The sequence below is a fragment of the Pristis pectinata genome, chromosome 1 (assembly GCF_009764475.1).
Source record: "Pristis pectinata isolate sPriPec2 chromosome 1, sPriPec2.1.pri, whole genome shotgun sequence".
Taxonomy (NCBI): domain Eukaryota; kingdom Metazoa; phylum Chordata; class Chondrichthyes; order Rhinopristiformes; family Pristidae; genus Pristis; species Pristis pectinata.
Genome location: NC_067405.1, coordinates 46,132,375 through 46,158,452, shown reverse-complemented (window position 1 = coordinate 46,158,452; position 26,078 = coordinate 46,132,375). Strand labels below are relative to the sequence as shown.

The 26,078-nt window shown below is 38.3% G+C and overlaps 1 protein-coding gene across 2 annotated transcripts; it reads right to left on the bottom strand.

Annotated features, from left to right (window-relative positions):
- Positions 1–297: 297 nt before the first annotated feature.
- On the bottom strand, positions 298–26,041 carry scrn3 (secernin 3). 2 transcript variants are annotated; one of them, XM_052028157.1, is made up of 9 exons: positions 25,923–26,036; positions 20,143–20,291; positions 17,983–18,157; positions 11,748–11,929; positions 10,416–10,615; positions 8,811–9,017; positions 6,026–6,188; positions 1,538–1,718; positions 298–966 (listed from the first exon to the last, which is right to left on the bottom strand). In XM_052028157.1, the coding sequence occupies exons 3-9, from the start codon at positions 18,154–18,156 to the stop codon at positions 808–810; spliced, it is 1,266 nt and encodes a 421-aa protein (XP_051884117.1). In that variant the 5' UTR covers position 18,157; positions 20,143–20,291; positions 25,923–26,036; the 3' UTR covers positions 298–807. The 2 variants fall into 2 exon arrangements, with proteins under 2 accessions (XP_051884117.1, XP_051884109.1); XM_052028149.1 differs by lacking the exon at positions 20,143–20,291 and having other exon boundaries at positions 25,923–26,041.
- Positions 26,042–26,078: the final 37 nt, after the last annotated feature.

Here is a 26,078-nt window from a genome sequence, read left to right as displayed (position 1 = left end):
ATCTTTATTAGTCACATGTGCATTGAAACACACATCTTTTTCATAGAGTGTTCTGGGGGCAGCCCACAAGTGTTGCCACACTTCATGGGGAAGAATTTGCTGCCATTCTTATTGTTGTGCAATGAAACCTGACTGATCTTGCCTTTTTTATTAACCTGTTGCTATGTGGTGGCCCAATTCCAAGAACACAGCCCCATGCAGGGACTGTTCCTTGAGCACCTGACTGCAGGGATGTCGTGAGGGAGGGTCAGAACAAGCCCCATCCAAAACAGCTGGTTAAACTGTGAAACCTATATTTAAAATAAAGTTCACTAAAGATCAGTAAAACAATTGAAAATTATTCAGAATGTAAACTACAGCAAAAGTTAATTATTTTTATGTTTTTTAAGAGTTAATTCATTTTTTAAAATATGCTGATACATGCTTTCTTGCAATCTTTTTCTCCATTCAAATAAAGGGAGTTGCTGTTGGACATCCAGTGATTGATTCTCAGTTCATTTTTAGGGAATTCATACAATTTTGCTAGTGGACACCATCATCAAAGGATCCAACATCAAAGCACAGTCCACAATTATTGATTATGGTAGTATTATTGCAAATAATATAATGTGGCTTTAATAGAAATGCAAAATGTACAATTATTTTATTTTTATCTATTATCTTACTAGAATGTTACAAGTTATTATTGGATATTACAGGTCAATTTGAGTCTTTATATGGCAGATGTTTAATCATTATCATTTTTTTGTGGCAATGCATCTTCAAATCAGAAATATCTCCACAGAAATATGCAGTAGGATTGGATAATTACAAATTGTAAATTTCCATTTCCTCAGATACACAATTAGAAAAGAGGTGAACAACTTTTGTCGTATCTGGTATTCCATTCCGTAGGACATCCTCTACTGTTTCCAGTTGTTTCTTCTCCAGTGCTTTTATATCTTGGAGCATCTTAGAAGCTTTAGTCTGAGGATTGAAATAAATTTCAAAAGATGACTCATAATGCTGATCAAGGAAGGTGGAGGAATAGAGTTTGGAGCATCTGAGAGGGCAGGATTGCACGTGAAAATGTGTCTGATGGGAAACTGCACCAGGCAATCCATCTGACATTTCCAAGTATTAGATGCAATGACTTCACCATTTATAATACCCAATTTGGCTGACCCAATTTGGCTGACCCAACAGAAATTAGACCCTCAATGTGCAACCTACAACTGCTGTGAAACAGTCTCAGTGTAACTATGAGTATTTTGCTTACTCGCTCTCTCTCACTACCCATCCCTTTTTCACTCCTTCCTCCTACTCTCCCTTCCTTCAACCCTCACCTCAGGGCATAAAAATGGGGATTGGCATAGGGCTGGGAGTTGAGGCACAATGCCAGAACAAAGCTAGTGTAAGATTTTTGTCAAACTTTGGCAGTATATGCAATTAACATGATAAAATTATTAACTGAATAATTTGCTATTGTGTTAATCACATGCATTAATGGCAATTAATTGACAGTCCTAATTAACAGATAATAACATATTTTAAATACCCTTTTTGTCTCCATGAATGCAGCTGCCACCTCATGCTTTTTATAGAGTGCATGCCTTCTGTCTGGTTTACTCTGGAACCGTGGATTCTTTTTTACTGGATCATCGGGACCAAACGAAGGTGAACTTGTCTGTAAAAACTGCCTCATATTTTGAACAAAAATAAATGGTTTGAAAACGGACCTAAGAAAAGACAAACCGGAATGTTTAGTAAATCCCAACTACTTGCAACTATTTTTATTTTACTTTAACAATGAAAAAGTTATGTTGATTAATGAAACTAAATCATGATTTATAACCAATTCTCAACAAAATATATCATCTTTCATGGTGTATTTCATTGTTGGTGTTTTCACCTTAAACCTTGTGAGCAGTGAGAAAGTGATGCAACAGCAATGACATCTGGTGGTTACTCAGAAAATGTTTCGTAATACAGAAATTACAGGCAGCTTGACCAAACACACTGTCACTCATTGAGAATGATGATTTTGAGGCATCAAGACAATGACCATAAATACCTATTGTTTGTTGGCTAACAGTGTAGGCTGAAAATATGTGACGAATTCAAGACTATGAGAGACACCACTTGCTCTGAAACACTCAGCAACTTGACACTCAGCCAATTTTTGGCCATGGAATTGAAGCAGTAACACAATGTTACTGCAGTCAGTCAGCCTGGTCAGCTAGGCAGAGAAGAAGGGAGTCCTGCTTGCCAGAGCTGAACCGACCAAATTCTCCAGGCTTGCAAGACTAAATGAACAAGAGAGAGAAAAATGGATAAATGGCCTTGCACAGATGAACTGATCACTCACTTGAGCTTCCTCATATGAATATTCTATCCCCCTTCTTAAGTATAGGTATTGTCTTAGCTATCCACCAGTCTCAGACACTACAACTTTTAAATGTGTGTAATAATGCTTATATACCTCTTCTCTAAATTCTTTTAAAATGTGTGGATACAATAAATCCAGATGTTTTTATCTTAGGTGTTTTTATCAACTTTGAGTTTCATTAGTTTATTTAATATATCTCCCTTTTCTATATTAATCGCTCATCACTCATCTCACTATTAATCTCATACCTGTTCTATCTTCCTGGTAAATACCAAATGAAGATCTAATATTTCTGCCATCTCCCTGGTATGGCTGTGGTATTGCCCAGTCCATCCTATAATTTCCTTACTCCCATCCCAAACTTACTTTTTTTATTGATCTGTCTGTAAAATATTTTACTATTTTATTAAATGTTTCTTGATAACTTGATCAGGAAAGCGGAGAGTAACTATGAAATTGTTGTTTTGACTAAATATTTTTCTCCTAATTCCTTTGTATTCTTCTTTACATTAAATACACAAACTGCAGAACCGTCCATGATGATGTATTTCCTTACCCTCAGTTATTTCCTTATGGCTCCGTTTAGTGGAATATACTTTTCCTGCATTCTGTTGAATACTATTTGTATTGTTAATTATTGTTTGCCAAATTTGTAACTCATTTTCTCACTATCTCAAAATCAGCTTTTCTGAAATTTATTAACCTGCTTTTCTTCATAAGTGTCCTTACCTATTATCAGCTCAGAGCATGTTATATTATGGCCACTATTTCCTAGACGTTCTCCCACTTATATTGTCTGCTGCAGTTCATTCCCCACTACTGGATCCGAAGCAAATTCTTTCTTTATGTATATATATTGGGTTACAAGTAAGTCCTGTGTATATTGTAGGAAATCCTTTCATTTTCCTAATTACATATCTCTTTGGTCCAATTAATATTGGGATAGCTTAAGTCCCCTATTATTAGTATTTTTTTCACTCATTTCATCAAATTTGTCTGCATATTTCTTCCACCTCTTTTCCACTGTTTAGGTGGATCATAGACTATTAGTATAATTGATTCTTTATTATATTTAATCTCCATCTGTATGGATGCTGTTTTTGTCATTTTTCTACTGTCATTAAGTTACATCTTGTAAGTAGCACTAATCCACCTCCCATTTTCCCTCTCTATCTTTTCTAAATATATTGTATTCTCCAATGTTTAATTCACACTTGATTTTTCTGTAGCAATGCGTCAGTAATCCCTCCTCTATCTGTTTCATGTTGCCTCCTTTTATTAGGAACGTTGTGTAACACTGCTGTGCAGATGCAGTTTAATTCTTTTAATAATAATTAAATTCTTAGAACTAGCATAGGTCTATGGACTTTTAAAAGTGAAGCTCATGACATTAGTATAACAGTTTCCCCCTATACTCCCTTTCTGCTTTGGTCAGAGCACCTCCTGGAATGTATAATCCAAAGAACTCTCACTTCCAGATGCACTGTTTCCAACTGAAGCTTTAGCTCAAATGGTGGCACTTGCTGCATACAGGCTTGTCCAGTATGCACAAAATGCATTGGCGTTCCATGGAACAGAATGCAAACTCAGCATGATCCACAGACTAATAGATATTACCGCAATGTGATTTCACAGCAACCCTGAGCGTAAAAACACTCGACACAGTTCTCTGAGTCATTGACCTATAAACATTGAGCAACTTGCAAAAGACTAGGATACCAAAATAATATAAAATTAACAAAATACATTGGAATTGATACCTATCAATCTAAGACAAGGAACTCTACATTCAACTGAATTATCAACAAGGAAAAAATAAACTAGCTAGCGCAATAAACAAACTTAATTGTGTCCCTCAGATCTGTTGTACATAACTTTAATGTCTTTTTTTAAACTTTCTTTTCCATTATTTTGTAATCAGCACAAATTTAGACAAGCAATTGCCAATCTTTGATTCCCTGTTGCTTGCTTTCCTCATGATATCAGTTGACCCCTCACAATACTGTAACTGGATCCTTGACTTTCTAACAAACAGACCGCAATCAGTGAGGATAGGCAGCAATTCCTCCGGCACGATTATTCTCAACACTGGTGGACCTCAAGGCTGCGTCCTCAGCCCTCTACTCTACTCCCTATACACTCATGACTGTGTGGCCAGATTCTGCTCTAACTCCATCTACAAGTTTGCAGATGATACCACTGTTGTAGGCCGTATCTCAAACAGTGATGAATCGGAGTACAGGAAGGAGATAGAGAGCTTAGTGGAATGGTGTCATGACAACAACCTTTCCCTCAATGTCAACAAAACTAAACAGCTGGTCATTGACTTCAGGAAAGGGGGCGGTGTACATACACCTGTCTACATCAATGGTGCTGAGGTCAAGAGGGTTGACAGCTTCAAGTTCCTGGGAGTGAACATCACCAACAACCTGTCCTGGACAAACCACGTGGATGCCATGGCCAAGAAAGCTCACCAGTGCCTCTACTTCCTCAGGAGGCTAAAGAAGTTTGGTTTGTCCCCTTTGACTCTCACCAACTTTTACCGATGCGCCATAGAAAGCATCCTATCAGGATGTATCACGGCTTGGTATGGCAACTGCTCTGCCCAAGATCGCAAGAAGCTGCAGAGAGTTGTGGACACAGCCCAGTGCGTCACGGACACCAGCCTCCCCTTCTTGGACTCTGTCTTTACCTCTCGTTGTCTTGCTGAAGCAGCCAGCATAAACAAAGACCCCACCCACCCGGGACATTCTCTCTTTTCTCCTCTTCCATTGGGTAGAAGATACAGGAGCCTGAGGGCTCGTACCACCAGACTTAAGGACAGCTTCTACCCCACAGTGATAAGACTATTGAACAGTTCCCTTATACAATGAGATGGACTATGACCTATAACCTCAAGCCCTCACGATCTACCTTGTTGTGACCTTGCACCTTATTGCACTGCACTTTCTCTGTAGCTGTGACACTTTACTCTGTACTGTTATTGTTTTTACCTGTACTACATCAATGCACTCTGTACTAACTTGATGTAACTGCACTGTGTAATGAATTGACCTGTAAGATCGGTTTGTAAGACAAGTTTTTCACTGTACCTCGGTACAAGTGACAATAATAAACCAATACCAATACTTCCCTGAAGATCATTATCTACCTTCTCAGCCATGTTCTACTACTGTTTTTTTAAGCCTTTTCGACCACTGCAAGAGATCGTTCTCTCTACTCTTATTGGCTACCTTCTTCTGTTCTTACCTGACCTCTCTTTTTGTTTTTTCTCAGGCTCATTCAACTCTCCTTGCAGTCTCTATTGCTGATTCATTCACATTTTATTTGTTAGGACTTCACACTTTTTTCCGTCAGGTTCCCTCTCTTTGCTCCAACTGACTGACTGCTTTTGTTCTTCAGTTTTTATTCATTGGCCTTTTGAAGTGATTTATCCTCAGGCTTTCTTCCTTTCCTCTATGTCCATTGAAATGTTTTATTTCAATCTGTTTTGTACTCTGATAGGTTGCATTGGTTTGATTTTTGAAACTTCTTTGCATAAAAGGGTTCCATTATAATTACTTTAATCTTAATATATCGTAAGCTAATGATCAAGAAAAAATAAAGATAAAACAAAATGAAATACATGAACAATTGAAGGAGTGTGTTTTGCTTTACCTCTCAGGATAAGGAGTTGCTGTAAAAAAATGAATGCAGTGGAGATTGGTGTCCATTGGAAGAATGGAGGCCATGCTTCCTGTTGTTGTGAAGCCACCTTCCATATTAATACCACTCTCTTTGTCCCGGAGAATTTCCATCATTGTTTCAACTCTAATATTTCCTATTATAAACATGAACATAATGTAAACTAATCTTTCAAATTTAAAAACAAAGTAGGTAATGATAAAGACAAATTATGGCATTTTATCCTCTGACCTTTGTATCCCCTGTGAAAATCAGAAACACTTCAAGCTTTTCACAGGTTTGACAACTGACTAAGCTGAGGGGAGGGGTTAGTATTTGACACATAGCCATCATAGTTTATTCTGCTGTTTTATATGTTGATTTATTCTGCCACCATCAGCAGTTGCACTAATACGTACAAGACCCTGCCATGAGGTAGGCCTTCTGTTCAGGATTGGGAAAGCATTTAGCAGCAAATTAAACTGAAAGCCTACAAAAGGTAGATTTGGTGGTTCAGAAGCAAGAGCAGGTAGCTTGCTGTTGGCAGGATTTTCTGGGCCAGTTTGTTTTAGTGATTCTGGTTAAGTGATCTGAAACTTGATCTACATCTTTTCACTCAGAGGTGAGAGTATTACCAATGAATAAAAACTGTCATAAGATATTTTATATGTTTATCTATAGATTGTTTTATCAACCTCTCTTGCTTGCAGCTGATTATTGCTCTACTCAGTAAAAACCATGTACTGTATATATAATTTCTAAAACCACTTTCATATTGGCAAAAACTAAAGCAACCTCAGAATCAGAACAGATGTAAAGCACCAGGAAAACACCAGTTATTTTATTGAGTCTGTCTTATCCTCACTTGATATAGCTCAATTACATCTTAATGCAACTTAAAAGTACAACAAACAAAATGCTGGAAGAACTCAGCAGGTCAGGCAGCATCTGTGGAGGGAATTGGACAGTTGATGTTTCGGGTCCAGACCCTTCATCTGGACTGAAAGATAGGAGGAGGTAGCAAGTATAAGGAGGTGACGGGAAGGGGTGGAGCTCCATCTAACACCCCTCCTCACCTGGATCCCCCTATCGCTGGCCAGCTCTTACCTGAAATGTCTTGACCTGAAACATCGACTGTCCATTTCCCTCCAAAGATGCTGCCTGACCTACCAAGTTCCTCCAGCATTTTGTTTGTTGTTCCAGATTCCAGCATCTGCAGTCTCTTGTGTCTCCTTAAAAGCGCAACGTCTCTTTACCCCATCCTTCTACTATTACCAGTTTATATCATTTGTATTTAATTAGCTCTTAAAATATTCCAATTTCTTGAAAGGTTCTCTCACAGATCAAAAATAATTTCCCAACTAAAGTGTGCAATGTCCTTCTGAAAAATCATAAAATCCATTGTCCAATGTTTACAGTTGAACAACTTTACTCTCTCACACTATTAACATAAAGAACATAGAACATTACAGCACAGTACAGGCCCTTCGGCCCATGATATTGTGCTGACCTTTTATCCTGCTCTAAGATCTATCTAACCCCTCCCTCCCACATGGCCCTCCATTTCTCTATCATTCGTGTGGCCATCTAAGAGTTTCTTAAATGTCCCTAATGTACCTGCCCCCCACAACCTCTGCCGGCAGTGCGTTCACGCACCCACCACTCTTTTCTTTTTCAGTCTTTTTATTAATTTTCAAATTAGTACAAAATAATATATATAACATTAGTAATTATACATATGGTGCAAAGAGATCAGGATAGCAATCATAACAGTCAATATATATATATATAAAATCACAAGGAGTACAAAAAAGTAATCTAGACCTCCCGTTCTCTTATTAAGTGAACAAATACAAAAGGAAAGATTGAAAAGAAATGAAACTTAATTATATGAAAGAAGAACCCCCAAATCAAAAGAATATTGATAATAAACCAAAAAAAACAAAAACTTCAAAAAAAAAACTGGACTGATATTTCTTCAATTAAAAAGAAAAAAAAACATTACTACGTTGTCAACTCCGCTCCTCTGCATTCAAGGGTTATTGAAAGGGATCTGAAAAAGGTCAGTTTATATCATACAGAAATATTGAATAAATGAACTCCAAACTTCCTCAAATTTAAGCGAAGGATCAACAGTACCACTCCTAATTTTTTCTAAGTTTAAACGTGCTACAGTTTGATCGCACCCACCACTCTGTGTGTAAAAAAACTTGCCTCTGACATCCCCTTTATACCTTCCTCCAATCACCTTAAAATTCTGCCCCCTTGTGTTAGCAATTTTCGTCCTGGGAAAAAGTCTCTGACTGCCCACTCAATCGATGCCTCTTATCATCTTGTACACCTCCATCAAGTCACCTCTCATCCTCCTGCTCTCCATAGAGAAAAGCCCTAGCTCACTCAGCCTATCTTCATAAGACATGCATATGGATAAAATAGCATATAGATCCTTGGAAAACTAGCCCCTTTACACAAACATTTGCTATAACAGATGTCTTACAAAGATCATGTACAGGTCCTATAAATAGAAAGAAAAACTGATGTAAAATTTATAAAGTTGAATACTCATCCTAGAAAATTAAAATAAGATCTTTGCACAACCACAAACTGAACTTTTTTTTCAATTCCATATTTGTACAAAAAGTTTCTGAATTTCTTTAATTGGAAACAATTTTGGACTCCATCTGAAAACCTATGTTCTCTTTAATAACATTGTTGAGGGAATTAATTAATTATTCTATGCGTAAGAGACCAATTTCAAAGTTAATCTTTTTTTAATTACCTTTATGCTTATTAAGTAGTTGGAAGCCAGCACAATATCGATTATCCAGTTCCTTAGTGGAGTCCTGATAGGAATACACAGCAGTGAAGTTGAACTCTTTTTTACCGTCCCACCACCCTCGATTCTTTGCATAACTTCTCAACTCCGGGTGCTCTTTATTAATCTTTGTTGTTATGGAAAGCTGATTGGAAATATTCCGTACCCCTTCTGAGCACAACAAAAAAATGTAAGACAATCATATTTTTCTGTTTAACTATTATTTACTGTAAATGACTTAAGTTGTTAATCATTTTATGATAAATTAACAGCTAAGCAAATATATGCAAGTTTTAGATGATTATTTCACAATAATGACTGTTGACCAAGTAATCACAAGAAAATCATCACTATTATGTCAACAATATCTGCAAATTTGGAATATCAGCCTCTACTCCTTTTGGGATTTTCTGCTTCCTGTCCTTCATTTTCTGTGCAGCAGCAGAAAATCGAAGAGAGATGTTCTCTGCCACTCCATTAGATTGCCCTTAGCGCTCAATAATACATGATCTAAAGCATTAAGAATATTGAAAATGTGAAACTACCAGACCAACTAACACAACTATGAATTGCAACTAGCAGCAGATAGGGTTTGGGGATGGTGGGGAGAGAGGTGGGAGGAGAAGCATTTTCTATTCAATAATCCAGAGAAAGTGCAAGTGATTGAAGGACAATAGATTGCAAAGGTATGAAGAAAAGAACCTTTAACTGAAAGCTATTGTGGGTAATAGGAGACATGCCTGCCCAAAGAAGGAGGGGATACTTCTGTTTCAAATTCCTTTTTAGGCTGCCATAGCCACTTACTAAATGACCTTTCCTCAAATTCCCACCACCCATTACTTGAATAGTCCTTCACATATTGTTCCCACAAGTAAAGATTTCAATCAACACACCAAAGCCATAAATTTTCTGGACATATTTGAACATTTCGCTTTAATGGTCTGCATGTACCTAATAATTTGAAATGTCCCCCCAATCCCCGCTTTCACTCTAGTCCTTGACCCTATTAAAAAAAAGATTGGATGGTAATAACAAGGTTCAGTATAAGTAGTAAGAGGTTGATGAGATGTTAGAAATCCACAGGTTGAAGTTTTGACTGACAACAACATCCATCACAATGTCTGGAAAGTGAGAAGGCCTGGGATGAGGGAGAAATAACTACAATGAAATACTGAGAATCAAGGCAACTGGGGAAGGCTGGACAGAAGCAAAAACAGAAATTGTGTTCACACTTCACAAAAAAAGAAGCTGCTACATTAAGACATCATATGGAAGATTATATATACAACGTGAGGCCTTGAGAGCAAACTCTTGTGCTAATTTTGTTTGGTTCACAATTGGGGCATGAATATCAACTAACTATATATCTCCGGTGTTTTTCTCCCCTGAAGTTTAACAAAGCTATTTTATTCCAAAAATTCTGGTATACATAAATTAAATCCCCTGAATATCGTCTAAAAAGGTCAGCTGTGTCTGAACAAAATTCAACAATTGTCACCAGTTCAGTTTTATTTTAAAAGGCAAATTATTCTATCTACTTTAAGACTGATGTATAATATCATTATATACCTGAAACTCTTTCTGCTGCCCAGTATTTACCAACAGTCTCTAATATCCATGCTTCCTTCTTGTCAGCAATCAGAAAGCTGTTGTAATATGTAAAAGTAACTTCATCTTCTGTGCAATTTCCGCCCTGTCCATACTTCTCTAGCAGATTTGTGAGAATATCGACTGCCTCCTCTGCTGTTTCAGACCGTTCAAGTCCAAGTCTAGGAAAATGTACATAATCCATAAATAAGTACTTCAGAAGAAATTGTGCTTCTCATGACCAAGATTCAAACCAGTCTACGAGATAACAAGTTGACCTATAGATTATCATCAATCAGGTGATAATCAAGTTTAAGCAGTTTGCTTTACAAATAAACATATATAGTTCTGTTAATAACTGAACAAATAATAATGACTCATACTTTTAAATGTGGTATAATCATATGCATGGATATGATGCTGTGTAATGTTAAAATGGATTATTTTCTTTTTTTAAGTTTTTGATAAATTATTCTGTTATTGCTTTCTTCATTATGTTCCTTTCTCAGATGAAGTTAATTTTACCTACTAGGGTCAAAAAACCAGTGCTATAAATTTCCAAAATGATACTAGAAGATGTGACAGTTTTTGCAAATTAATTCCAATTATCTTTCATTACACAGGATGCTATTTGTGATTTTGGAAGGGGCTGCTTTGGTTCTGTGACAGAAGTGGAAATTGGAGGGATTCAAATATGGACCTCTGAAAATGATTCGCATAGATTTGGGAAGCATCAACATGGCTTTGGACCGGAAAGGATGGTTGGAAATGGGCAGTAGTCTGCAAGGTTGCATTGATCAAGATAGATTAAGGCAGTTCCAAAGGTGTATCTCAATCAATACTTGATTTTAAACATAACGGGTTTCTCAAGGTCAATTTCAATCAAGGTCAAGGTCAATCATCACCTCCACTAAAATTAAACCCAGCATTACACTCAAAAAGGAATGCAGCAATTGGGAACTTGGCTGTAGCCACTGTAGGAGATTGGCGATGCTGCACATGATCGAAGTGGAAGGAAGCATCTTTGGCTTTGTGGTTCAACCTCAGAAACTTGAAGTTGGGTGGTTCTTAGGAAAATGGTGCCTAAGTACCAACCATCTTGGGGATACATCTGTGAGCTCTGGGGTAAGCAACAGCATCACATACTGCAAAGGACCTTAGAAAGCTCAGTAGAAGCAAGTTGGATGAGTAATTTAGTCCCTGCTGGCAGATAAAAGAAAAAAAACGTGAAAAACAGCAAAGCATTATAGTGAGTACACAAATTGCCACCTTCTCCGCAAAGAATTATTCAACTTGCAGTGAAGTAATTCAAACCTTACTAAATCCATGCCCAATAGGGCTTCTTTGTCATTTTGCTCTTCTTTTCCCCAGACTGCCTCATTGCCGATGCATACTCCATGTTCATTGGCACCCATTTCAGCCCCCCATAACCAAGATGGACGGCTAAGGACAACAGCATGCGTCTTTCCAACCTGATCAATCTTTATGTATGTACACTGAAAAGTAAAGAATGACATAATTTTAATTCATCACATATTCTCACAGATGTAGACTAAATTACTGTTATCATTTTCCATTCTGATGGCCTTTTGATATTTTACTCAAGTACTCGTGTAAATTGAGCATGAGGAATTTAATTCTTGTGAAAGCTTTGTACACAGAGTTCAGTCTAACAAGATCTATTTTAAAGTTTGAAACAAAAGAAGGTGACCCAGAGAACCTTCGTGAGTATGTGAATGCAATATTTATCCTCAACAAATCCAAAGTATATTTACAACAAATAGTAGAAAAATAGTCTCTGCAGCATTCAAAAGAATACCAAGTTCCTGCATTAAGCTCCAGTGTATGGTCACCCAAAAGACAATTCTGCTCAGTTCAATTCACACTGAGAAAATGTAGAAAGTGGATAGGTGATCATCTTTAGTGATAGCAAATTGATGCAGGATTCCCAAATTAGGAAGTTATTAAAACGACTAATATTTAATTAGTATTGGAATTGGTTTACTATTGTCACTTGTTCCGAGGTACAGTAAAATAACTTGTCTTGCATACCGTTCATACAGATCAATTCATTACATAGTGCATTGTAGTAGTACAAGGTAAAACAATACAGAATGCAGAGTAAAGTGTCACAGCTACAGAGAAAGTGCAGTGCAGGTCAACAATAAGGTGCAAGGTCATAATGAGGAAGTCCATCTTACTGTACTAGGAAACCGTTCAATAGTCTTATAACAGTGGGATAGAAGCTGTCTTTGAGCCTGGTGATACGTGCTTTCAGACTTTTGTATCTTCTGCCTGATGGGAGAGGGGAGAAGAGAGAATGTCCCGGATGGGTGGGGTCTTTGATTATGCTGGCTGCTTTACTGAGGCAGTGAGAAGACGGAGTCCATGGAGGGGAGGCTGGTTTCTGTGATGTGCTGAGCTGCGTCCACAACTCTCTGCAGTTTCTTGCAGTCACCGGCAGAGCAGTTGCCATACCAAGCCATGATACATCCAGATAGGATGCTTTCTATGGTGCATCGATAAAAGTTGGTGAGTGTCAAGGGGGACATGCCAAATTTCTTTAGCCTACTGAGGAAGTAGAGGCGCTGGTGAGTCTTCTTGGCTGTGGCGTCTACGTGGTTGGACCAGGACAGGCTATTAGTAATGTTCACTCCTAGGAACTTGAAGCTCTCAACCCTTTCGACCTCAGCACCGTTGATGTAGACAGGTGTATGTGCACCACCCCCCTTCCTCATGTCAATGACCAGCTCTTTTGTTTTGCTGACATTGAGCGAAAGGTTGTTGTCATGACACCATGTCACTAAGCTCTCTATCTCCTTCCTGTACTCTGACTCATCATTATTTAAGCTACGGCCCACTACAGTGGTATCATCTGCAAACTTGTAGATGGCATTAGAGCAGAATCTGGCCACGCAGTCATGAGTGTATAGGGAGTAGAGTAGGGGGCTGAGGACACAGCCTTGTGGGGCACCAGTGTTGAGAATAATCATGGCAGAGGTGTTGCTGCCTATCCTTACTGATTGCGGTTTTTTGGTCAGAAAGTCAAGGATCCAGATGCAGAGGGAGGTGTTGACTCCCAGGTCTCGGAGTTTGGTGATGAGTTTGCCTGGAATTATAGTATTGAAGGTGGAGCTGTAGTCAATAAACAATAGTCTAATATAGGTCGATAAACATAAGATGGATTGTGGCACTACCAGGGTGAAGCTGGTCCTAAACAACATTACTACTAGGTACACTAGATTAATTGTAATGAAATGGAATTGAACAAGCTCTGACTCAGTGATAAGTGCTACCAAACTGACAGCACATTGGTGAAGGAGGTTACAGCAGAATGGTGGTGACTACCAGCTGGGAGAAGGTGCTTGGACGCAACATGTTCCACACAATAGGATTTTAAAGAATCTCTCAAAAACAGGCAAGTTGCCTCGTGCCCTCTATTCCACTGCAATCCCAATAAGGAAATTAGGTTGCAAGAATGTGATCCTGTATTAACAAAAATATATAATAAACTATCATTTATTAAGAACTTAAAAAAAATCACAGAAAAGTATAAACAAAAATAATACTGCCTCTAAACCATAGATTAACAAAACTACTGACATTTTAAAAAGAAAACTTTTAGCAGTGACTGTCCTTAAAAGCGCAGATTAAGCAGTTATGGTTGACGTAGCTGAATGGTTTGGTCCCCTGTGTAAAATCTTGACAATTCTTCATTTTTCCATTTTTCTATTAATTATGTGCATCAAAATGCTTAATTTGAAAATGATAACACATGCAATAGGGGAGGTATAATACTTGCGCTCTGCTTAGATTTTTGCCTGCATGATATTGGAAACTGTTGCTTTGTGCAAATGGCCACTAAAATGTATTGGGAGGAAATGGAAACAAGTAATAGCCCAGCTTATTTGTTAAAAAATTTTATTAAAAGCTAATTGTTGGCTGAAATAAAGGCTGTAGATTTATATGACAACTAAGGTTAATCTAGCACTGTTAGATTTTTGTAGACAGGACAGGCTGGGCTGATATAGAAATGGGGTCTTCTCAAATGGATCATTAAATACTGTAAATACTCAGCAAGTCAGGGACCATCTGTGGATAGAGAAACAAGGCAAACTTCTGGATCATTAAACACTGAAGATGCCATATCTCTTCAGTACAGCGACTTGTTTCTTTGTGCGGTGTCACCCACACCTAATAAAAGACCAGCTGTTAGGAATGAATGATATAAGAGAAGAATAATTTAGCAGGAGTGTGCCTTGCCTCATACCCTCAAAGCAAAAAAATGCTTCAGATGCTAGAAGTCTGAAATAAAAACACAAAGTGCTGGAACTGCTTTGATTAAAGGTCGTCGGCTGGAAGTATTAACTCTGTATCTCTCTCCATAGATCCTGTCTGTCTTGCTTGATATTTCCAGCATTTTCTGCATTTATTTGTATCATATCTTCTCTGTTATTGTATAATAGGAGCCTTGGAGTAATGTTCCACAGACTTTAGATTAAAGTGAAGGTTTAGAAAAGGGGGCTAAGCAAGGGAGTATAGAGGACTTTGGATTGACAAACAGCAAGCAAGTCGGAAACAAGAGCCAGAGTGTATAGATACATGTAATCACAAGTCCTATTCAGAGCATAACAGTAATATGAGGCTCAATTATACTTTGAAAACTGCTGCTCATATAATGTAATGCATCAACTCTAAACATGATACAATCAATATACTAAACATCATTGATACAGGTCAATGTCAGATGATTTTGGGTTAACTGATACAAAACAACAAGCAAAAGCTCCCAATTTTAGTATTCATATGAGGCAACTGCTCAACAAAGAGATAAGGGCCACTTATTAACTCAGAACCCAGCTACAAAATGGTTTTAGCTCACTCAGGGGCACAAGTCCCATATCTGTTCTCATCATAATAATGTGCAGTGGCCAATGTGAATCCTTGTCTTGGATAGATGTTTTGCCTTCCGAAGAATATTTGATTTAATACTGTTTTTTATCTGCTGCTTTGACGCAACACATATTGTACATGGAGCAATATGAGCTGTTAACAAAAAGTATGTTGTTTTGTTTCTCCCAAGTTTTGTATACTCATCAACCATGCTTATTTTTCTGTTAGGAAATTGCTTTATTGCTGAATTTAATAAATATTTACTTATTGTTTCAAATTTTTTGAACTTAGTGTTTTTGAAGTACATTATTGTTATTACTACTCTGCACTTTACAAGTTACTTTATTTTTAAGGAAAACTTGATTATAGTTATTTGGACAGAGAGTTACTGGCTTGTTTTTCTTACAGAAGGGCCTTCTCTCCCACTATGGGATCACATATGGCAGCCAAAACAAGCAAACACAAAAGAGGCAAGCAACTATGTGAATCAATGAAATTGTATCCTGGCTTAGTGGGAACAGTCAAAGATTGTCAAATGCTTAAAATAGCCAGAGCTAGAAATTACTTTCATGATGTTAAATCAATGTTGTATGTCAACCTGACACTGTTTTTAAAACTCCCCATCTTCAATTCTGAGGTTACCAGAACATCATTGTTAGATTTTCCTGTTAAGTGCTGTGTAGTCTTAATATCAAAGTAAGTTCTTGCTGCTGCTGACATTTAGCCTCACAGCTGCAACTTTGGCAGCCAACCTTTAGAAGTGATATAATGTAATGTAAGTGGCACTTTTCCAGCTACAGGTGAGTTTGGCTGCTTAGTGAATGTTTGCCACGGATGTGCTATGGTCAGACATTCTTGAGAGAAGGCATCAGTGAGGTCCCTGTCAGGACTAATACAGTGTGAATGTTGTCTATGAATGCCTGCAATTTGGGGAACCCTGTGAACCAGGCAAATGGCTGTACCTGCTCTGTCTATTCCTGTGGTGTGAAGATAAATCAATCTTCTCTCCTTGAATATCACATTTTGGCAAATTATATAATGTGACACTAAGAAGCAATGTGTCAGATGTTACAGTGATTAGCAGTAGCAGCCTGGAATGACTCTAAAGCTTGGAAACTGAAAGTGATCATGACCTTTTACACCATATAGGCAAAGCAATCCAAGTACACTTATGTATTTGAGGTCACAAATCTCAGTGAGAACAAAGTATGAAGTTTGACTGCTGCAGCAGCTAAGTTTCTGAAGAAATGATGTGAGTAGAACCTGCTTTTCAGACTGAAAAAAATGGAAATCATGCTGGGAAGGCTAACATTGGGCATTGCACTGTCATTGGTGTCATTTGGTGGAATATCATGCTGAAAAAAATTTGCTTGTACAAGCAAAAATGAAAATCTTTGCTCCAAATTCTCAATGAGAACTAAGGCACTCAGAAAAATGGAATATATTGCAGTACTCTGGGTAATGCCAAGTTTCTGACTGCAGTGCACTTTATTTTTAATCATGTAAATAAATTTTTAGGCCTTAATGTTTTTGAGGGATTCAAAAACATGTAGAAACTGAAAACATAAAAAAGTATACTAAAAGACTTTAAATAATTCAAGCAAAAACAGGCTAATATGCTTCAAAGGACTTTCAACAATTTTAAACATCCTGAATGCATTGAAATATCTAAACTATCCATTAGAGATTTTAAAAAAAGAATTAAAAAATTATTAAAGTCACAATCTATATGAAGTTTTCCTTAGATTAACAAAGATCAACTTGAAGCTCTTACATCCATTTCCTTCCATTCAAACCAATGGAAAAAGACCAGCTGTGCCAACCCTTACCCGACACAGGTTTCTTTGGCAGGTGCAAAAAAAAATTATAGATCATTTTACCTGAGTTCCCACTCCCACATGAAAAATCAAGCATTGGAACATGCTTGAGCAAACCTCTAACAGCAACCTCTGAATTTGTGCATTTGTAAGCAGGTATGCAGAAATGAGGAAGTTGCTGTCACTTATTGGGGACAATAAATGCTGACATATTCACTCCACAAAATTGAAATCTATAATCCCTTTCATTACAAGTTCTAGAACTAGAGCTTGAACTTGAAAGAAAGCTAATTGAAAAGACCTCAGAAGAGGACAGGTAAACAGAATGATTAGATTAATGAAGTTTCCACAGGCAGCAATGAACACAGGTAATCGTCAGCCAGAGAAGGCAAGAGAGGCGGAGTTTGAAAATTGAACAGGTATTTTACAGACACCTGAAAGAAAATAGGATGAGCTGATCAGACCAGATAGGATATTTTGGTCTTGCACTTCCTTAGTTTTATTTCAAAATGTATCCAGCCTTTTCATACTAAGTATACTCAACCATTTGCTTGTGTAAGGGTAATAATGTGCATTAAAGCCCTTATAAATAAAACTACAAACCTACAAATGAAGTCAAGTAACCACTCCTGAACAGAATTTGGTTTTATTCTGTAAACTCTGAAATATATATGTATGTTATTAACCTTTAAAATCTATGGTTCTTTATTTTAAAAAGTCCAATTTACAATCTTGTAACATACTTGCAAGTTTGTTTTTAACTTCGCTACACTTACTAAAATCATGCAGGCATGCCTTAATACTGAATCTAAAATGTAAAAGGAAAGAAATTCTCTCACCTCAACCTTATCTCCTGGTTGATAGGTTGCTGCAGGATAAAAAACAACTTCCTGGACTTCATCAGAAGGCCTGTCTGAGTTTTTTCCAAAAATTATCTGATTATCAACTGTTGCTGGAGGCAAAGCCACAAATGTGTCACAGGACTTTGGAGGATATTTATTTCTGAAAGCCATACTAGAGAAGTAAAACATAAAAATAGCAAGTAATTATGTACTATTCAATGCAAAAAATCTAAAGATTTTATTTCCAGTGTAAGAACTCACACTAAATACTTCTTTGACCAAACCTGCAAATAACAATATGTTAGGTTCATTTCTCTTGTGTGTTATAAACCCAGTGTCATTTCTGTAATTTACTGCACAAAAACACAGGTCAACACAGTATAAAATAACCCAGCAGCGAACACTAAGGGAGGAACACTTCAACTTCTGGCTATATTATTCATCCACACTTTGGCTGTGAAATTCAGCTCAGTAGCATAAGTTTTGAAATGCTATGAGCTTTGAACTGATTCCAATGTGGCAACTGATGAGCACATCCACATCTATAACTGAGTTGCACTGGATATGATATTGGTAAAAGCGGTGTGTTCAACTGAACCCCATTAAAAATATAAAGAATAATCAGACTGTAATAGCTATTACTGTATGTCCCAACTTGATGGCAGCACTGCCCATGTTGAACTCAATAGTTCAACCAACACCTCTTACCCTCACGTTGCTGGAATAATTCTCTAACATTCCTATTTAAAGGGATCAATTAATTTCAAGTTAGTTGCTAAATGATTTCTACTTGCTTTTGCTACAATTCTAAAAATGGTAGTAAAACCTCACATGGCAAAAACAAAGTAGTGTGGCTAATACCCCTCAGTTTTAAGGATGTAGCAAGAATCTTGGCTGGCAATAAAGAGTTAATAAAATCAAGAATATTTGATAAATTTACCCCACCATTTAAGTTTACAGTTATATTAGAAATAAAATAGACTGAGCTAAAGTCTATGTGATTGCAGACAGATGAAGGCAAAAACGATTACAAATTTGAATGGCAGAGAAGTACTGGACAAAGAAAAGTACACTCTCTCAGCAAAATCTGACAGCACTGAGGCTAACACCGCTCAGTTTTAAGGATATATTAAGAATCTAAATATTTACTTGGTGTGAAGGTAAATACTACAAATTAAGCAATACAGTTTAAATTCCTTACTAATGCTTAATTTGCAAACTTTAAGTTTGTCCACAACTAACTTTGTACTAATAAATGCATAGTTAATGAATTATCCTTCTTGAATAAGGTTATAATATTCACTACTTTGCCATTTAACAGTATTATTTGCATATTTAAGGAGGATTGAAAAATTGTAGTCATAGCCTGTGAACCATCTCCTCTTTGATATCCTTCAATTGCCTAGACTTTAAGGAAATGTTGTTGGGGCTTGGAGAACTGAATTCTATTAATTCTTCAGAACCAATTCCCTTCCTGCAATTACCTCCTAACAATTATTCCTCGTTCTCATCTACTACACTTATGTAGCCACTTCCATGATCAATTATAAGAAATGATAGATCATATCTACTTAAAATATGTACCATGTCTTTTCTCACAGAGCAACCTATTGGCATTCAAATTATGAAGGAATTTGGAGTACAACATGGCAAGGACACAGAGCAGCATGAGCTGCTGGAAGAGGGATGAAGAGAAGGGGGGCTCTCAGCAGGGGACTTCATCTGCCCAGGAGGTTTGGAGAATAATTCAAAAAACTTGTACCGTGAAGCAGTCTGTGAATAGGAAGATATTGAGGTTTGGAGGAACTGATGTCCCTTGGAGTGCAGGATAACACATCCTTAAAAGTAGCAGTTCAGATTTATAGAGTGGTTAAAAAGTCATACTTGGATGCTTTCCATTATTAACCAAAGGCATGAAAGTCTGGGCTACCCAAACTCACCCTTTCTATCACCTCAGAGCCAAAAGAAATGGGGTGGAAGCAAATCATACTCGATCTCAAGGGACTGCTTGAGAGGAAAAGGACACCCAGATTCCTCTGCATCTCAGAGCTCTGCAATTTAATTACTTCCAGCCAAAATTTCACATTTTCCCATAGTGTACTCCATTTGCCAGATCTTTGCACACTCATTTATCTCATCCTTTTGCAGTCTCCTTACATCTTCTTCACGATTTACTTTCCAACCCATCTTTGTGTCATCGGCAAATTTAGCAACTTTGGTGCCTTCATCCAAGTCATCCATATAAATTGTAAAAGCTGAGGCCCAGCACTGTTTCCTGAGGCATACTGTTGGTTACATCTTGCAAACTAGGAAAAAGGACATTTTTAAAAAGTATTCAAACATACACGTGAAGATGCATAACCTGTAGGATTAAGGACCTATTTCCGGAAAGGAGATTAGTTTATAGAACATAGAACATCGAACAGTACAGCACAATACAGGTCCTTCGGCCCACAATGCTGTGCTGACCTTTAAACCTCACCTGAGACTATCTAACCCCTTCCTCCCACATATCCCTCTGTTTTAAATTCCTACATATGCTTATCTAGTAATCCCTTGAATTTGACCAATGTACCTGCCTCCACCACCGCCCCAGGCAGTGCATTCCATGCCCCAACCACTCTCTGGGTAAAAAACCTTCCTCCGATATCTCCTTTTACTTTAAAGCCATGCCCTCTTGTATTGAGCATTGGTGCCCTGGGAAAGAGGCGCTGGCTGTCCACTCTATCTACTCCGCTTAATATTTTGTACACCTCTATCATGTTTGGGCTGCTCTTTTTCAATTGGCATAGATGCAATGAGGTTGAATTGTTGTAAATTTTCTGTGATTCTGTGGCTTTGAAGTCCAACTGGTATGACCACAGGCAGCTTATCATGCAAGTCAACATTTGGCAGTAGTCACGATCCTTTCACTCTGCTGGAGTCCACAGTGCCATCAGTAACTGACCATCATAATGCAACAATGAGGGCTAACCTTTGACATCATGGCTTATGACTTCTGCACACTATTCAAACATATAACCTACACACAGTGCAAGCATAAAATGAAAGCCAACTGCAGCAGGCTTTCAGCAGGGAGAGAGCAGGAGGCCTTGGCAAACAGCCATGCAGCTGTGGGTCAAGAGTGCCAAACCTCAAAATACATATCTTTGACACGAGCATCAGCAGTCTGGGCCAGCATGCTGACAGAAAACAAAAGCCTCAGAGTTGTGTTTCAGCAATCACAAATGCTGTCATCTAAAGAAGAGAGCAAACTCATATTGCAAAGAACAACTCCCATTCCCTGCAATATTTCTGCAACATGCTTAAAACTCTTTTAAACGTTGGTAATCACAATGGCAACAGCAGTCTGGGCTTCCATGAGAGGAATTTGACCTTGGAAGATGGAAAAACAAGTTTGTAGTGCTGACCTCTGGGTTTGGGTTGTTGTTGTTTGTGCCACAGTGGGAAAGCATACATCAGCTATAGAACATAGAACACAGAAAATCTACAACACAATTCAAGTCCTTCGGCCCACAAAGCTGTGCCGAACATGTCCCTACCTTAGAAATTACTAGGCTTACCCATAGCCCTCTATCTTTCTCAGCTCCATGTACCTATGCAAAAGTCTCTTAAAAGACCCTATCGTATCCGCCTCCACCACCGTTTCCGGCAGCCCATTCCATGCACTCACCACTCTCAGAGTAAAAAACTTGCCCCTGACATCTTCTCTATACCTACTCCACAGCAACTTAAACCTGTGTCCTCTTGTGGACAACACCTCCAACCTTTGTGTCATCCACAACAATACCTCCTGGCTCCTAAATTCTATTCCACGTCTTCTGATGCACCTTTACACTTGGATCCAAAACAGTGCTAATGGAGTTGCCTATCATTTCCATGATATAAAACCTTGACTCCAAGTCCCACCCAAAGCCTTGTTCAAGGTTGATCCTGTATTCCTCTATGGTCTTTGGTGTTGGTGTAGGCTGTATGACTAGCTTGTGGTTACTGCAAGCCGTAGCTTTTAATCAAGTAACCGTTAGAGCATGATCATGGGTCCATAGGGTCACTCAATGTGAAAACTGCTGGGCATTATGTGCTTTGATAATGGATAATTGAATTATCCTTTAAATACAAACACTCTCTCTTCCCAGAAAGGATTTGTCTTTGTGGCATCAACTCACTCCACAAAGTCACTCCATCAGCTCAAAATTAAATAAGTTTATCAACTGATCATGAAAGTACAGCAATTTAACAAATGTCAAATGCTTGAGGTTTTATGTTTCAACATGGCAGATGCAGCTCTGGTTTAATGTATGATCAGAATGCTGGTATCTTCCAACTAAACAACACTCATTTAGTATGGAAAAATTGTCAATATTTTGAGATTAATGCTTCTTCCTATTCATATACAGGAAATGGTTTGACCTTAAAGACCAGCAGCTAAAACTCAATGCAACTGCTCCTGAGAAGGTGCCTTCTTGATCTGCCTAATACCACACACATTTCATGGAACTGCAGATAATGTACTGATGTGGATTAAGACCTGATTAACATACATTAAACAGAGTGGGAATAATCAGGTCTTTATCAAGCTGGCAGGCTGTGACTAGTTGAGAACTGCACAGATTTTTCCTCGTATATCAAGAGACTAAATGTCCTATTTTCAAGTTTGTTGATGATAGGTAGAATTTCCTTAAGAACATAGAACACTATAGCACAGTACAGGCCCTTCGGCCCACAATGTTGTGCTGAGCTTTAAGGAAATATAGACCAGTCAAGTAGGTTGGCAAAAACATGGCAGATGGAATGTAATAAAAACGTGAGATCATCCACAAAAACAGTATGTTTTAACTGGTGATAGATTGGGAAATGTTGATGTTCAAAGTGACCTGGGTGTTTTACTACACAAGTTACTTGAAGACAATATGTGGGTACAATTAGGAAGGCAAATTGTCTGGTGGCCTTTATCTGGGCAGAATTTTGAGTACAAGAGTATACATGTCTTAAAACAATTACTGTGTACAGGGCATTGGTGAGACCGCACCTGAAGTACTGTGTACAGTTTTAGTTTCCTTGCTGAAAAAATGAATATACTTGTCACAGTTGGAACACAATTAAGATTTTACCAGTCGGGTTGCTGGTATGGTGGATTGCCATTTGGGGTGAGATTGAGTAGGCTAGTCCTGCTTTGTCTAGAGATTAATCAAATGAAGCTGAAGTTTACAAAGTTCTTACAGGACTCGACAGGGTGGATGTAGGGAGGAGGTATCCCCTGACTAAGGTATCATTGTCTGAGAAGAAGGAGCAGACCTTTTAGGATTGAAATGAGAAGAAATTTCTTTACCTAGAGGGTGCTGACCCTTTGAAGGGTTGAAGAGGCATATCAAAAATAGAGGTAGCTAGATTTCCGGATATTAAGGGAATGAAAGGATATGGGAATATGGCAGGAAAGTGGTGCTGAGGTAGAAGATCAGCCATGATCTTGATGAATGGCAGAGCAGACTTGAAGGGCCAGATAGCCTATTCCTGCTCCTATTTCTCATGTTTTTCCACTGTCAAACCCTTTAAGAATTCTTCCGTTTTGATCAGATCTCCTTTAATTCTTCTGAACACCAGAAGATACAGTCCCAGTCGACTCATACCCTCCTCATATGCCAGCATCCTTGGAACCAGCCTAGCGAATCTTTGCTGCACACCTTCTATGGCAAGTACATCGTTTCTTAGGTAAGGAAATCAAAATTGTACACAACACTCTAGATCCTATCTAAATGCAATAAGAAATTCTCTCATAGTAAAGGCTAACATACCATTTTCCCTCCTAATCAATTACTACACCTGCATGCTGGCCTTCAGCAGTTTGTATACTAATACACCTAGGTCCCTTTGAACATCAACACTACTCAATCTCTCAACATTTAACAAATACTTCACTTTTCTGTTATGTGCACCAAAGTGATTAAATTCACATTTTTCCACATTGTACTTCATCTGCTATGTTCTTGCCCATTCATCCAGCTTGTCCATTTCCCCTTGAAACCTCTTTATAGCCTCCTCTGTACTCACAATCCAATCTAGTTTAGTTTTTTCAGTAAGCTTGGAAATATAATACATTCCAAATATTTGTTCAGCCATATCCTTGATATAGATCATGAACAGCTGGGGCCCAAAGACTGATCCCTGCAGTACCCTACTAGTCACAGCCTGCCAACCCATTTATTTCTCACTCTTTGCTTTCTGTCCAAGATCCAATTATCAATCCATATCAATATATTTCCAATTCCATGTGTTCTTGGTAAGTGGGACCTTATCAAATGACTACCAAAATCAAAATACATCACACCTTTTTATCTCCTTTACTAGTTATATCCTCAAAAGTCAAGATTAGTCACACATGCTTTTCCTCTCCTAAATCCATGTTTGCTGTTCTCAATCCCATTGTTCCTTTCCAAATTGATCTGTTATCGCATCCTTAATTATAGATTCAAGTCCCTTCCCTATCACTGATGTCAGAGCAACAGTTCAGTGGTTCCCATTTTCCCTCTCTCTCCTTTCTTAAATAATGGGGTTATATATGCAATCTTCCAATCCACAGGGACAATTCCAGAATCAATAGAAATTTGGAAGATGCTAACTAGAGCAATAACAATCTCTAAAGGAACCTTCCTTCAAAACTCATGCATGTACATCAATGGGCCCATGAGATTTACCAGGCTTCAAGTTCACCAGTTTCTCTAGTACTGGTTTCTTTCTTTCTTCATTCTTGCTCGACGCTTGATTCTCTCACGTATGAGGTAGGTTTTGTGCACCTTCTTCTGGGAAGAGTGACACAAAGTAGTTGTTTAATTCCTCCATCATTTCCTTATTCTCCTGTCTTTGCCTGTAAGGGCCTCACACTTGCCTTTGCTGGTCTTTTCATTTTTATGTACTTCTAAAAGTTCTAACAGGTAGTGTATTCTAGGAACATGACCAAGCAGCGATGAAGAATGTCAAAATATTTCCAAGCCAAAATCAACTTGGAGGGGAACACACAATGCTGACATTCACCATATCCTGCTGTCATTGCTCTAGCTAGCAGGTGTTCCTGTTCCCAGTTGCTTGTTGCCCTTGCCCCAAGGCAGCAGAGGTCACAAGCTTGGGAACCACTGTTGAAGAATCTGATTTGAGTTGCAATGGTGAACTAGGATGATGGTAGCCACAGTGCACTGGTGATGGAGGTACTGAGTGTTGAGAGTTGTGGAATGGATGCAAATCATGTAGGTTGCTTTGTTATAGTCATAGAGACATACAGCAACCCACTGTCTGCACCAACCACCAGGCATCCATTCACTGAACCTACATGACATCCTCCACATTCTACCATTCACCTACACACGAGGGGCAATTTACAGTGGTTAATTAACTTACCAACCTGCTAATCTTTGGGATATGGGAAGAAACTGGAGCATCCAGAGGAATCCTATGTGGTCACAGGGAGAATGTGCAAATTCCATATACCACCAGAGATCAGGATTGAACCCAGGTCAGTGGAACTGTGAGACAGTAGATCTACCAGCCTTGCCACATATATAATTGAAAAAGTAAAAATTTATAGGGCCAGGAAGTAACAATGCAGTTGGATTATTTTTACACTGAAATGTTTAAGAAATGATGGGCTGAATGGCTGTGTTCTGTTCTATAATTCCAGAAATATCAACACTGCAGCTCCATTTTATTGTCCTAGATATTTGTTTTGTTCTTTGAGAGCTGAACTAATCCAAGCCAATGAAGCATATTCCATTACACCCCAACTGATGTGTCATTCATGTCAACTCACTTCCGGGATTAATAGTATCAAGGATTTACACATTGGGAATTAGTCAAATCGCCCATATGCTGATTCACAATCCAAGACAACTAAATTTGGGTGCACAACACCAAATGCTCATGCTAAGAAATGTTTACTTTCAAGTTACCTGCTAGCAATTACGAGTCGATTTCGACGAGTTAACCTCGCACGGTTTGGAGGTGTGAGGGGGCACTGAGTGCTGCTGCTGATCCTCCGCCGCTGATCGTCCTGTCAATCAAAGGTCAGCTTCCGCTCCTTCCCGGAAGTGCATGCGGCCACAGGG

Coding starts and splice junctions, on each gene's coding strand:
- scrn3 (XM_052028149.1), bottom strand. CDS start 18,156: ATGGCTTTCAGAAATAAATATCCTCCAAAGTCCTGTGACACATTTGTG. Junction 11,930..17,982: donor AACCAGGAGATAAGGTTGAG/GTGAGAGAATTT, acceptor TTTACTTTTCAG/TGTACATACATAAAGATTGA. Junction 1,719..6,025: donor GCAACTCCTTATCCTGAGAG/GTAAAGCAAAAC, acceptor GTCTTTTCTTAG/GTCCGTTTTCAAACCATTTA.